The 13,978-nt window shown below is 45.1% G+C and overlaps 1 protein-coding gene across 3 annotated transcripts in view; it reads right to left on the reverse strand.

Annotated features, from left to right (window-relative positions):
* The window catches only part of LOC110529871 (zinc finger and BTB domain-containing protein 46-like), a 129,980-nt gene that overhangs the window by 21,921 nt on the left and 94,081 nt on the right, over positions 1-13,978 (reverse strand). For all 3 annotated transcript variants that reach the window (XM_036947514.1, XM_036947515.1, XM_036947513.1), the window contains exon 4: positions 5,327-5,611. In XM_036947514.1, coding sequence (XP_036803409.1) covers positions 5,327-5,611 — 285 coding nt within the window. The remainder of the gene's footprint in view (positions 1-5,326; positions 5,612-13,978) is intronic.

Below are 13,978 nucleotides of genomic sequence, written 5' to 3' on the forward strand. Positions count from 1 at the left end.
GATGTCAAGTCAACAAGTGTCCCTACTTGTCAAGTGTCTCTACTTGTCAAGTGTCCCTACTTGTCAAGTGTCCCTACTTAAGAGATCACCAGACATGGAGGGTTAAAACAGAAACAACTCAAAGGGTTAAGTGTTTAAGTGTTCATTCTGAGTGATTAAGCTTAGGGATATGGTTTGGGGAAGCCTTAAAACCAAATCATTTGAAACAAACCGCTGTTTCCATCAACAATCATCAAGTATTCTCACAGTAGCCGAGGGCGGAAGACACGCACACCTGTTTAGGCGAGGTGCTGGCTAGCGGAGTTTGAAAAATAAAAGGAGGGCCTCACACTCTAGGAGCTCAGATGCAATCATTTAATAACCACTGTTTCCACAGCCAAGCTGTCTTCATCAGGGTATATTGAGTAACAATGCGGGTCACTAGTTTATATAGAGTTTGAAAGGACACACAGGTGTCTATAATCATGGCCAGCTGTGGCTTGATTTCATTGGTTGATTTACAGATATATTTAGAACATGTAAAAGAAGAATGAATGGATAACATATGATCATAGATACAACTTGGCTGCATAGGCCTACAAACATTATTTACAATAGATAACAAAAACACAAGAATCACAAGAATGGCTTCAGATCAAAGTCTACATTGAGACCTCGAAGGGAGCAAGGTTCTTTAAATTAAAGATCCAGGCAGCCTCTCGTTTTAACAGCCAATTGTCAAGGTCACCCCCTCTCCTAGGGAGGGTGATGTGTTTTATGCCGATATAGCAAAGGGACAACATAGAGTGGTTCACTTCCAAAAAGTGGGCCGCAAATGGGTACATGGAGTTTTTCCACCTAATGGTGCTACGATGCACAGAGATTCTTACTTTTAGTTACTTCATTTTGCCCACATCATTTTTATCACAAGGACAAGTTATAAGATAAATAACTGCCTTGGTGGAACACGTGATAACACCTTTGATTGGGATCTGTTTGCCTGTTTGGGGGTGTTTGAAGGATCTACATTGGTAAGTGCCATTGCATTGAGCGCAGCCATTACACTTGTAGTTTCCACCTGGCGCAAGGAGACGTTGTGCGGGGGTATTTTGGGATGGTAAATCAGAGGTTACCAATTCATCTATGAAAGCACGACCAAGGGAGGGTCCGGAAACATATTACACATGTTTGTGAACGATTCCCTTAAATTGTTCAGAGCACATTGAATAACGTGTAGTGAGAACGCAAGAATGCTTCTTTTTGCGAGACTTTGCTTGAAAGAGATCATGTCTTGATTTGTTTTGTATTTTCTCAACAGCAGTATTGATCTGATCATTTTTGTACCCACTTTCCTTGAATTTTCTTTGCATCACAGCCATGGTTCTGTGGAAATCTGATTGTTTTTTGCAAATTCTTTTGATTGGACAGAATTGGCTGTAGGGCAAACAGTTGTTCAAAGGAAGTGGGTGACAGCTATCAACCCTCAACAAACTGTTACAATCAGTGGGTTTCCTGTAAATATCTGTGTATAGAACATTATCCTCACACAAAATCAAAAGATCAAGGACACTTACTTGTTGTGTGTCAGATTGCATAGTGAATCTCAGGTGCTCAGAACAAGAGGTAAGAAGCATGGAATGCCTTGAGCTGTTTTGTATCACCCTCCATAAAACCAAAATATCATCAATGTACCGTTTCCAAAATGTTTGTTGCTGAGAGGATTGAGAATCGACTGTTTCTCCATGTAACCTGCATACACATTTGCAAAGTTAGGAGCCATAGGGGGTCCCATAGCAGTACCCTTCATTTGGATAAAGAAATAGTTTTGAAATATGAAATCATTATTTGTGAGTACCATTTCAGCCAATGTTCTAATGCATGCACTTGAGGGTTGTTCATTTGGGTAACATAACAAAAGAAAATACTGCCACCGGCTTCAATACTGCCATCTTGTGGAATATTAGTGTATAACGACTTAACATCAAAAATAACGAACAACGTATTCTCAGGGAGAGGATCAAGAGATTCAATGATAGAGATCCTACTGCTGGTGTCCTTTGCTAACATTAGCTAGCTAGCTAATGACGATACACCACAGTAGTGGGTCTGCAAAATCAAGTAAATAATACTGAACTCATGACAAAATCATGTTTTGTTATTTGAATGGATATTGTCATTCTGATTGTTTTTTGCTTAGTGACATTGTGAATGTAATCTTTTTGGCTTTTAACTCTGGTTTAACTAGCTATATATCTAATCAGGTTTCTGCACGAGAAAATTTGTGAAGTCCCAAATTCTCGCGAGATACTGCAAGAATTTGCTCACTCAAAGATACGGAGCCTCAGAAAGACCCCTCGCGGATTTGGAGGCACGCCCTTCAAAATTGTTCTTGTTTTCCTACCTTTTCAGGACTATTCGGTGAATTATTAGGACATTGCAGTCCTGATTGTATAGGAAAACTAGTACACACACACACACACACAGTTGTGATAATGGCAGCAATGGCTGGTGAAATGGGGCAGGTGACCTCGCCCAACTACTCTGTTCGATGAATCAATACTTTCCCAAAGATTTAAATAACTATGCTTTGAAGTTAAAGAGGTGGAGAGGTGGGGAGGTGTTATGCAGGCTGAAGGAATGAGAGAGGGAGGGAAGAAGAGGAGACTGTAAAAGAGGGAAGGGGTGAGGTAGGGGTCGTAGGAGAGACAGAAGAAGGGAGTGTGAAGGAGAACTTGGGGGAGGGATAGAGGGTAGGTTGTACTGAGGGGAGAAAGCAGCAATCCGTCAAACTCACTAGGCTTGTCCTTCCCTCAGTGCTCTGAAGAACATAATGTTTGTTTATTTTCATCTCTCTTTTAAAGAGAGAGTGAAAACCTCAGTGGAGGGGTTGGTTGGACATCCCGAAAGGCATCTCTCAAAACCACCCTATTGTGTGGTGCTTTCAAGCTGTGTTTGGCCAAACAAACACTTTCCCTAGGGTTCACAATGCGCTGACACTCAAATAAAGAGGCATGTTTAAACATATCATAAATTACTATGCACATAAGACACATTTCAGAAGGACGAAATGGTACTGATAACATTCTTTGAATTCTACTCATATCATTACTCAAGGATCTGTGTTAAGTGTTTGTGTGCGTGTGTGTGTGTGTGTGTGTGTGTGTGTGTGTGTGTGTGTGTGTATGATAGAGGCCCCTCAGTAGGGGCAGGTCAAATGAGAGGCAGCGTGCCTGCTGTGACAGCGCCTCAATCTCTTCACTTAAAGCCAACAGAGGGTTTGTGTGTGTGCGTGTGTGTGCGTGTGTGTGCGTGTGTGTGTGTGTGTAGGGGTCCACTCAGTCAAAGCCCTAGTCTCCAGCCCTATTGTATCAGAGCAGGGCAAAGCTAAAAGGGCATGACCAGGTTTAGAGTTGGACTCTTTCTCCATCTCCCTCAAACACAGACAAACACAACTCAGCACAAAGAAGACAATTAACAGCCAAAAAAAGCAAAGAGAAATTAAACACACACACATGCACGCACCCTCACCCTCACACACACACACACACAAACACACACACAAACACGCACACATAAATACACACAGGGAGAGACACTATATACAGCAGTATGTGGACAGCCCTTAAAATGAGTGGATTTGGCTATTTCAGCCACACCCGTTGCTGACAGGTGTATAAAATCGAGCACACAGCCATGCAATCTCCATAGGAAAACATTTATAGTAGAATGGCCTTACTATAGAGCACAGTGACTTTAAACATGGCATCGTCATAAGATGCCACCTTTACAACAAGTCAGTTTGTCCAATTTCTGCCCTGCTAGAGCTGCCCCGGTTACTGTCGTGTGATTGTGAAGTGGAAACGTCTAGGAAAAACAACAACTCAGCCGCGAAGTGGTAGACCACACAAGCTGGAAGAACGGAACCGCTGAGTGCTGAAGTGCGTAGAGAGTAAAAATGGTCTGTCCTCGGTTGCAACACTAACTACTGAGTTCCAAACTGCCTTTGGAAGCAACGTCAGCACAAGAACTGTTCGTCGGGAGCATCATGAAATGGGTTTCCATGGCCGAGCAACCGCACAGTGGTGTAAAGCTCACCGCCATTGGACTCTGGAGCAGTGGAAACGCGTTCTCTGGCAGATGCCAGTGAACGCTACCTGCCCGAATGCATTATGCCAACTGTAAAGTTTGGTGGAGGAGGAATATCGGTCTGGGGCTGTCGTTCATGGTTTGGGCTAGGCCGCTTAGTTCCAGTGAAGGGAAATCTTAACGCTACAGCATACAATGACATTCTAGACGATTATGTGCTTCCAACTTTGTGGCAACAGTTTGGGGAAGGCCCTTTCCTGTTTCAGCATGACAATGCCCCTGTGCACAAAGAGAGGTCCATACAGAAATGGTTTGTCGAAATCACTGTGGAAGACCTTGACTGGCCTGCACAGAGCCCTGACCTCAACCCCATTGAAGACCTTTGGGATGAATTGGAATGCCGATTGCGAGCCAGGCCTAATCGCCCAACATCAGTGCCCAACCTCACTAATGCTCTTGTGGTTGAACTGAAGCAAGTCCCCGCAGCAACGTTCCAACATCTAGTGGAAAGCCTTCCCAAAAGAGTAGAAGAGGCTGTTATAGCAGCAAAGGGGGGACCAACTCCATATTAATGACCATGATTTTAGTATGAGATGTTCGACAAGCAGGTGTCCACATACTTTTGGTCATCTAGTGTATATTCCAATGGTCCAAAATAACTTGACTGAGAGGCGCAGTGAGTGGAACATTAAAGTTGATGATTTAAAAGCTTTTATTATACCAATGGCTAGCATCCTGCTATATTTACACCAAGATAGAGGGAAGGTATGGAAGGCCATCCTCAAGGCCTCAGACACACACCCACATGCACCCATGCACAATACATCATTCAATCACTCATACACACAGATGAACATGGCTAAACCCTGTTTTATGAAACCACACACACACTGACACACACACTTCGGCAAAGAAATCCAGGAAACATTTTCTCACACACCCGGGAGCCATCCCAGCACAATGTTCTCTCACTGAGTCACAACTGAGTAATCCTCTCTTGCACCATCACACAGACCTGTTACATACTGAACACGAACGCACGAACACACACACACACACACACACACACACAGCATGCAATAGACACGCACACCTGCACACACCAAAACTAAATTCACAAAAGCCAATGAGAGAATGATGATTCTGTAGCAGTGGTATTGTGTGACACTCAAACAGCAGTTAAGTGCTGTTGAAGTGTGTGTGTGTGTGTGTGTGTGTGTGTGTGTTTGTTTGTGTGTAACATACTATAACAGTAACTTACGTGAAAGGGAGTGTCCTCCTTTGGGCATGAATTCAAACAGTACAGGGTTATCGTCCCCCAGCATCTCAGCCCGTAGCGAAAGCAGGCTGTTTTTACTCATCAATGCTGCCCTCAGATTGGCTACCGATGGTGTAGTCCCACCCCCGGTCCCGCCTCCTGCGCCATCTGATTCGCTGGCACCCGGGAAGTTGGCCTCGCCCATTGTCAGAGCTTCTTCCTGTTTGAGGAAGAAGTCGAGATGTTCTCCGCGACTGTCTGAGCTGTTGGGCTCTGTCACATCTGCACCTGGAGACAGAGAGGAATCATTCATTCATTGGTTGATTGAATTTGATTGATTGATTGATGATTGATCTTTATTAGTTATGTTGAACAGCACAAAATTATACTTTACACATATGACAACATAAACCATGTAAGATATCAAACTAATGACACATTTTTTAAATGAGTACACTAAAGCACTTTACCATAGACTTGCCCCCCAAAAAACATAGTGTACAGTGTTCAGACCCATTCCCTTTTTCTACATTTTATTACATTACAGCCTTATTCTAAAATTGATTAAACAGATTTTTTCCCTCATCAATCTACACACAATATAAAACAGAAATACCTTATTTACATAAGTATTCAGACCCTTTGCTATGAGACTTGAAATTGAGCTCAGGTGCATCCTGTTTCCATTGATCATCCTTGAGATGTTTCTACAACTAGATTGGAATTCACCTGTGATACATTTATTTGATTGGACATTATTTGGAAAGGCACAGACCTGATAAGGTCCCACAGTTGACAGTGCATGTCAGAGCAAATCAAGCCATGAGGTCAAATAAATTGTCCGTAGAGCTCCGAGACAGGATTGTGTCAAGGAACGGTGCTGGGGAAGGGTACCAGAACATGTCTGCAGCCTTGAAGGTCCCCAAGTACACAGTGGCCACCATCATTATTAAATTGAATGAATTTGGAACCACCAAGACTCTTGAGTCAGAGTTCCTCTGTGGAGATGCGAGAACCTTCCAGAAGGACAACCATCTCTGCAGCACGCCACCAATCAGGCCTTTATGGTAGCATGGCCAGACGGAAGCCATTCCTCAGTAAAAGGCACATCTCTGGAGAGATCCGAAAATAGCTGCGCAGCAACGCTCCCCATCCAACCTGACAGAGCTTGAGAGGATCTGCAGAGAAGAATGAGAGAAACTCACCAAGTACAGGTGTGCCAAGCTTGTAGCGTCATACCCAAGAAGACTCAAGGCTGTAACCGCTGCCAAAGGTGCATCAACAAAATACTGAGTAAAGGGTCTGAATACTTATGTGCATTTTATATTTCCATATTTTTTAATATACATTTGCAAAAATGTCTAAAAAACTATGTTTGCTTTGTCATTATGGGGTAGTGTGTGTAGATTGATAATTGAATCAATTTCAGAATAAGGCTGTAATGTAAGAAAATGTGGAAAAAGCTAATGGTCTGAATACTTTCTGAATGCGTTGTACGGATGACCGATATTCCTTTGTTTTCAGATCTGTTAGTGAGAAATGGGACAGATGAGAGAAGTGGGTAGTTGCAGCCCAATATGGCGGCCGATACTGGCTGTGTTGAAAGAAAGTAGGCATATCGAAAGCACACATGTAATTGGTTTGACTTTTTGTCAGTTGTTGCCAGCGAGTGCAGAGGTTCGTGGTGACATGACTGTAGAGCAGGAGTGGGCAACTCCAGTCCTCCAGGGCCTGAATGGTGTCACTCTTCTTCTCCATCCCTAGCAAACACAGCTGACTACAAACTGCATTCTAAACTGAAGATCATGATTAGGTGATTATTGGAGGCAGGTGTGTTAGCTGAGGCTGGAGCAAAACTGTGCAGGGGTGGAAAAGTAAAGATACCTTCATAGAAAATGACTCAAGTAAAAGTGAAAGTCACCCAGTAAAATACTACTTGAGTAAAATACCAAGTATTTGGTTTGAAATATACTGAAGTATCAACAGTAAATGTAATTGCTAAAATATACTTAAGTATCAAAAGTAAAAGTAAAAGTGAAAATAACTTCACATTCCTTATACTAAGCAAACTAGATGGCACAATGTTCTTGTTTTTAATTTATTTATGGATAGCTAGGGGCTCCATCAGTCAGACATCATTAACAAACTAAGCATGTGTTTAGTAAGTCTGCCAGATCAGAGGCATTAGGGATGATCAGGGATGTTCTCTTGACAAGTGTATGAATTAGACCATTTTCCTGTCCTGCTAAGCATTCAAAATGTAACGAGTACTTTTGGGTGTCAAAGAAAATGTATGGAGTAAAAAGTACCACATTTTCTTTAGGAATGTAGTGAAGTAAAAGTAATAATTGTAAAAAATATGAATAGTTAAGTACAGACACCCCAAAAAACGACTTAAGTAGTATTTTAAAGTATTTTTACTTAAATACTTTCCACCACTGTAAATGTGACACCAATCAGGCCTCCGAGGACTGCAGCTGACCATCCCTGCTGTACAGGATGGTGCATTAAAACATACTTTGGGGAAACTCAGAATGATGGAGTGGTGAAATCTCTCACGCTGTGGAAAAACATTGCATGTAATTAAATGCATATATCTTAACATGCGTTCATGTTGTGAATATTTTACATTTATCACATTTCATTTTTGTTGTGTAGACCACTGTGCGCAATGTCAAAGATAAAATGTCCCATTACGATACACCAATAGCAAGCTTGCTTTAAGGCAGACCTATGGGTTACATGCCCGGCTGCAAGCTTGCTTTAAGGCAGACCTATGGGTTACATGCCCGGCTGCAAGCTTTCTTTAAGGCAGACCTATGGGTTACATGCCCGGCTGCAAGCTTGCTTTAAGGCAGACCTATTGGGTTACATGCCCGGCTGCAAGCTTGCTTGAAGGCAGACCTATGGGTTACATGCCCGGCTGCAAGCTTGCTTTAAGGCAGACCTATGGGTTACATGCCCGGCTGCAAGCTTGTTTAAAGGCAGACCTATGGGTTACATGCCCGGCTGCAAGGTTGTTTAAAGGCAGAACTATGGGTTACATGCCCGGCTGCAAGCTTGCTTTAAGGTAGACCTATGGGTTACATGCCCGGCTGCAAGCTTGCTTAAAGGCAGAACTATGGGTTACATGCCCGGCTGCAAGGTTGTTTAAAGGCAGACCTATGGGTTACATGCCCGGCTGCAAGCTTGCTTAAAGGCAGAACTATGGGTTACATGCCCGGCTGCAAGGTTGTTTAAAGGCAGAACTATGGGTTACATGCCCGGCTGCAAGCTTGCTTAAAGGCAGACCTATGGGTTACATGCCCGGCTGCAAGCTTGCTTTAAGGCAGACCTATGGGTTACATGCCCGGCTGCAAGCTTGTTTAAAGGCAGACCTATGGGTTACATGCCCGGCTGCAAGCTTGCTTTAAGGTAGACCTATGGGTTACATGCCCGGCTGCAAGCTTGCTTTAAGGCAGACCTATGGGTTACATGCCCGGCTGCAAGCTTGTTTAAAGGCAGACCTATGGGTTACATGCCTGGCTGCAAGCTTGTTTAAAGGCAGACCTATGGGTTACATGCCCGGCTGCAAGCTTGTTTAAAGGCAGACCTACGGGTTACATGCCCTATGGGTTACATGCCCGGCTGCAAGCTTGCTTAAAGGCAGACCTATAGGTTACATGCCCAGCTGCAAGGTTGTTTAAAGGCAGACCTATGGGTTACATGCCCGGCTGCAAGCTTGCTTAAAGGCAGACCTATGGGTTACATGCCCAGCTGCAAGCTTGCTTTAAGGCAGACCTATGGGTTACATGCCCGGCTGCAAGCTTGCTTAAAGGCAGACCTATGGGTTACATGCCCAGCTGCAAGCTTGCTTAAAGGCAGAACTATGGGTTACATGCCCGGCTGCAAGCTTGCTTAAAGGCAGACCTATGGGTTACATGCCCAGCTGCAAGCTTGCTTAAAGGCAGACCTATAGGTTACATGCCCAGCTGCAAGGTTGTTTAAAGGCAGACCTATGGGTTACATGCCCGGCTGCAAGCTTGCTTTATTTTTTTATTTTTTTTTATTTCACCTTTATTTAACCAGGTAGGCTAGTTGAGAACAAGTTCTCATTTGCAACTGCGACCTGGCCAAGATAAGGCATAGCAGTGTGAACAGACAACACAGAGTTACACATGGAGTAAACAATTAACAAGTCAATAACACAGTAGAAAAAAGGGGAGTCTATATATACATTGTGTGCAAAAGGCATGAGAAGGTAGGCAAATAATTACAATTATGCAGATTAACACTGGAGTGATAAATGATCAGAAGGTTATGTACAGGTAGAGATATTGGTGTGCAAAAGAGCAGAAAAATAAATAAATAAAAACAGTATGGGGATGAGGTAGGTGAAAATGGGTGGGCTATTTACCAATAGACTATGTACAGCTGCAGCGATCGGTTAGCTGCTCAGATAGCAGATGTTTGAAGTTGGTGAGGGAGATAAAAGTCTCCAACTTCAGCGATTTTTGCAATTCGTTCCAATCACAGGCAGCAGAGAACTGGAACGAAAGGCGGCCAAATGAGGTGTTGGCTTTAGGGATGATCAGTGAGATACACCTGCTGGAGCGCGTGCTACGGATGGGTGTTGCCATCGTAACCAGTGAACTGAGATAAGGCGGAGCTTTACCTAGCATGGACTTGTAGATGACCTGGAGCCAGTGGGTCTGGCGACGAATATGTAGCGAGGGCCAGCCGACTAGAGCATACAAGTCGCAGTCGTGGGTGGTATAAGGTGCTTTAGTGACAAAACGGATGGCACTGTGATAAACTGCATCCAGTTTGCTGAGTAGAGTGTTGGAAGCAATTTTGTAGATGACATCGCCGAAGTCGAGGATCGGTAGGATAGTCAGTTTTACTAGGGTAAGTTTGGCGGCGTGAGTGAAGGAGGCTTTGTTGCGGAATAGAAAGCCGACTCTTGATTTGATTTTCGATTGGAGATGTTTGATATGGGTCTGGAAGGAGAGTTTAGAGTCTAGCCAGACACCTAGGTACTTATAGATGTCCACATATTCAAGGTCGGAACCATCCAGGGTGGTGATGCTGGTCAGGCGTGCGGGTGCAGGCAGCGAACGGTTGAAAAGCATGCATTTGGTTTTACTAGCGTTTAAGAGCAGTTGGAGGCCACGGAAGGAGTGCTGTATGGCATTGAAGCTCGTTTGGAGGTTAGATAGCACAGAGTCCAAGGACGGGCCGGAAGTATATAGAATGGTGTCGTCTGCGTAGAGGTGGATCAGGGAATCGCCCGCAGCATGAGAAACATCATTGATATATACAGAGAAAAGAGTCGGCCCGAGAATTGAACCCTGTGGCACCCCCATAGAGACTGCCAGAGGACCGGACAGCATGCCCTCCGATTTGACACACTGAACTCTGTCTGCAAAGTAATTGGTGAACCAGGCAAGGCAGTCATCCGAAAAACCGAGGCTACTGAGTCTGCCGATAAGAATACGGTGATTGACAGAGTCGAAAGCCTTGGCAAGGTCTATGAAGACGGCTGCACAGTACTGTCTTTTATCGATGGCGGTTATGATATCGTTTAGTACCTTGAGCGTGGCTGAGGTACACCCGTGACCGGCTCGGAAACCAGATTGCACAGCGGAGAAGGTACGGTGGGATTCAAGATGGTCAGTGATCTGTTTGTTGACTTGGCTTTCGAAGACCTTAGATAGGCAGGGCAGGATGGATATTGGTCTGTAACAGTTTGGGTCCAGGGTGTCGCCCCCTTTGAAGAGGGGGATGACTGCGGCAGCTTTCCAATCCTTGGGGATCTCAGACGATATGAAAGAGAGGTTGAACAGGCTGGTAATAGGGGTTGCGACAATGGCGGCGGATAGTTTCAGGAATAGAGGGTCCAGATTGTCAAGCCCAGCTGATTTGTACGGGTCCAGGTTTTGCAGCTCTTTCAGAACATCTGCTATCTGGATTTGGGTAAAGGAGAACCTGGAGAGGCTTGGGCGAGTAGCTGCGGGGGGGGGGGAGCTGTTGGACGAGGTTGGAGTAGCCAGGCGGAAGGCATGGCCAGCCGTTGAGAAATGCTTGTTGAAGTTTTCGATAATCATGGATTTATCGGTGGTGACCGTGTTACCTAGCCTCAGTGCAGTGGGCAGCTGGGAGGAGGTGCTCTTGTTCTCCATGGACTTCACAGTGTCCCAGAACTTTTTGGAGTTGGAGCTACAAGATGCAAACTTCTGCCTGAAGAAGTTGGCTTTAGCTTTCCTGACTGACTGTGTGTATTGGTTCCTGACTTCCCTGAACAGTTGCATATCGCGGGGACTGTTCGATGTTAGTGCAGTCCGCCACAGGATGTTTTTGTGCTGGTCGAGGGCAGTCAGGTCTGGAGTGAACCAGGGGCTATATCTGTTCTTAGTTCTGCATTTTTTGAACGGAGCATGCTTATCTAAAATGGTGAGGAAGTTACTTTTAAAGAAAGACCAGGCATCCTCAACTGACGGGATGAGGTCAATGTCCTTCCAGGATACCCGGGCCAGGTCGATTAGAAAGGCCTGCTCACAGAAGTGTTTTAGGGAGCGTTTGACAGTGATGAGGGGTGGTCGTTTGACTGCGGCTCCATAGCGGATACAGGCAATGAGGCAGTGATCGCTGAGATCCTGGTTGAAGACAGCGGAGGTGTATTTGGAGGGCCAGTTGGTCAGGATGACGTCAATGAGGGTGCCCTTGTTTACAGAGTTAGGGTTGTACCTGGTGGGTTCCTTGATGATTTGAGTGAGATTGAGGGCATCTAGCTTAGATTGTAGGACTGCCGGGGTGTTAAGCATATCCCAGTTTAGGTCACCTAACAGAACAAACTCTGAAGCTAGATGGGGGGCGATCAATTCACAAATGGTGTCCAGGGCACAGCTGGGAGCTGAGGGGGGTCGGTAGCAGGCGGCAACAGTGAGAGACTTATTTCTGGAGAGAGTAATTTTCAAAATTAGTAGTTCGAACTGTTTGGGTATGGACCTGGAAAGTATGACATTACTTTGCAGGCTATCTCTGCAGTAGACTGCAACTCCTCCTCCTTTGGCAGTTCTATCTTGACGGAAGATGTTATAGTTGGGTATGGAAATCTCAGAATTTTTGGTGGCCTTCCTGAGCCAGGATTCAGACACGGCAAGGACATCAGGGTTAGCAGAGTGTGCTAGAGCAGTGAGTAAGACAAACTTAGGGAGGAGGCTTCTGATGTTGACATGCATGAAACCAAGGCTTTTTCGATCACAGAAGTCAACAAATGAGGGTGCCTGGGGACATGCAGGGCCTGGGTTTACCTCCACATCACCCGCGGAACAGAGAAGGAGTAGTATGAGGGTGCGGCTGAAGGCTATCAAAACTGGTCGCCTAGGGCGTTGGGGACAGAGAATAAGAGGAGCAGGTTTCTGGGCATGGTAGAATATATTCAGGGCATAATGCGCAAACAGGGGTATGGTGGGGTGCGGGTACAGCGGAGGTAAGCCCAGGCACTGGGTGATGATGAGAGAGGTTGTATCTCTGGACATGCTGGTTGTAATGGGTGAGGTCACCGCATGTGTGGGGGGTGGGACAAAGGAGGTAACAGGGGTATAAAGAGTGGAACTAGGGGCTCCATTGTAAACTAAAACAATGATAACTAACCTGCACAACAGTATACAAGGCATATTGACATTTGAGAAAGACATACAGCGAGGCATACAGTAATCACAGGTGTTGAATTGGGAGAGCTAGCTAAAACAGTAGGTGAGACAACAGCTAATCAGCTAGCACAACAACAGCAGGTAGAATGGCGATTGATTAGGCAGAGAGGGTCGGATTAACTACACACAGAGCCTAAGTGCGGCTGGGGCCGACAGATAAAACATAAACAAGCAGAATGGATTACCGTGATTAATGGACAGTCCAGCATGCATCAGCTATGTAGCCAAGTGATCAGTGTCCAAGGGGCAGCGGTGGATGGGGCAGGGAAGCTGGACTGGTGAGTGTTATCCAGGTTAGAAAACTAACAATGACCAAATAGCTTGTAGCCAGTTAGCTGGTTAGCTTCTGGAGGTTCTTGAGTGTGTTCTAAAAATGTAAAGATAATAGCGGTTCCGTATCACATTGGGTGAGGCAGGTTACCGGAAGGTATAAACAAATTAAAAATCGAAAAGGGGTAGAAAGTAAATATGGGTTCAGTGAGTGTTTGGGACGCGGCGATTCAGACGGTTAGCAGGCCTGTGCTAACAAGCTAACAGTTAGTAGACGGTGCTAAACACGGTAGCAGTTAGCGGACCGGGCTAAACAAGCTAGCAGTTAGCAGGCCGAATTTGCAAGCAAGGAGATAGCAAGGGCTAGAGAGTTAGCCTTTGGGGACGTCGCGATGGGGGTATCTGTTTATTCCTCTTCATGCAGTGACATCGATGGACCGGTCGTGGGTCTGGATATTGTAGCCCAGGAGCTCAAAATGTTCCGTTTGCGATGGGAATCCGGGGATGAAAAATAAAATAATAAATAGGTCCGTTATGCTCTGGTTAGAGTCGCGTTGTTCGAGCTGGCGAGAGCTTTCCGAGCTAAAGGTTAGCTGATGACCGGTTAGCTGAAGACCGCTAGCAATGTTTTGCTGAAGCTGGTAGTTCGTTGGCTAGCTTCAGTTGAGGGGTTCCAAGGTCCGAAGTAAAT

The sequence above is a fragment of the Oncorhynchus mykiss genome, chromosome 16, assembly GCF_013265735.2.
Source record: "Oncorhynchus mykiss isolate Arlee chromosome 16, USDA_OmykA_1.1, whole genome shotgun sequence".
Taxonomy (NCBI): Eukaryota; Metazoa; Chordata; class Actinopteri; order Salmoniformes; family Salmonidae; genus Oncorhynchus; species Oncorhynchus mykiss.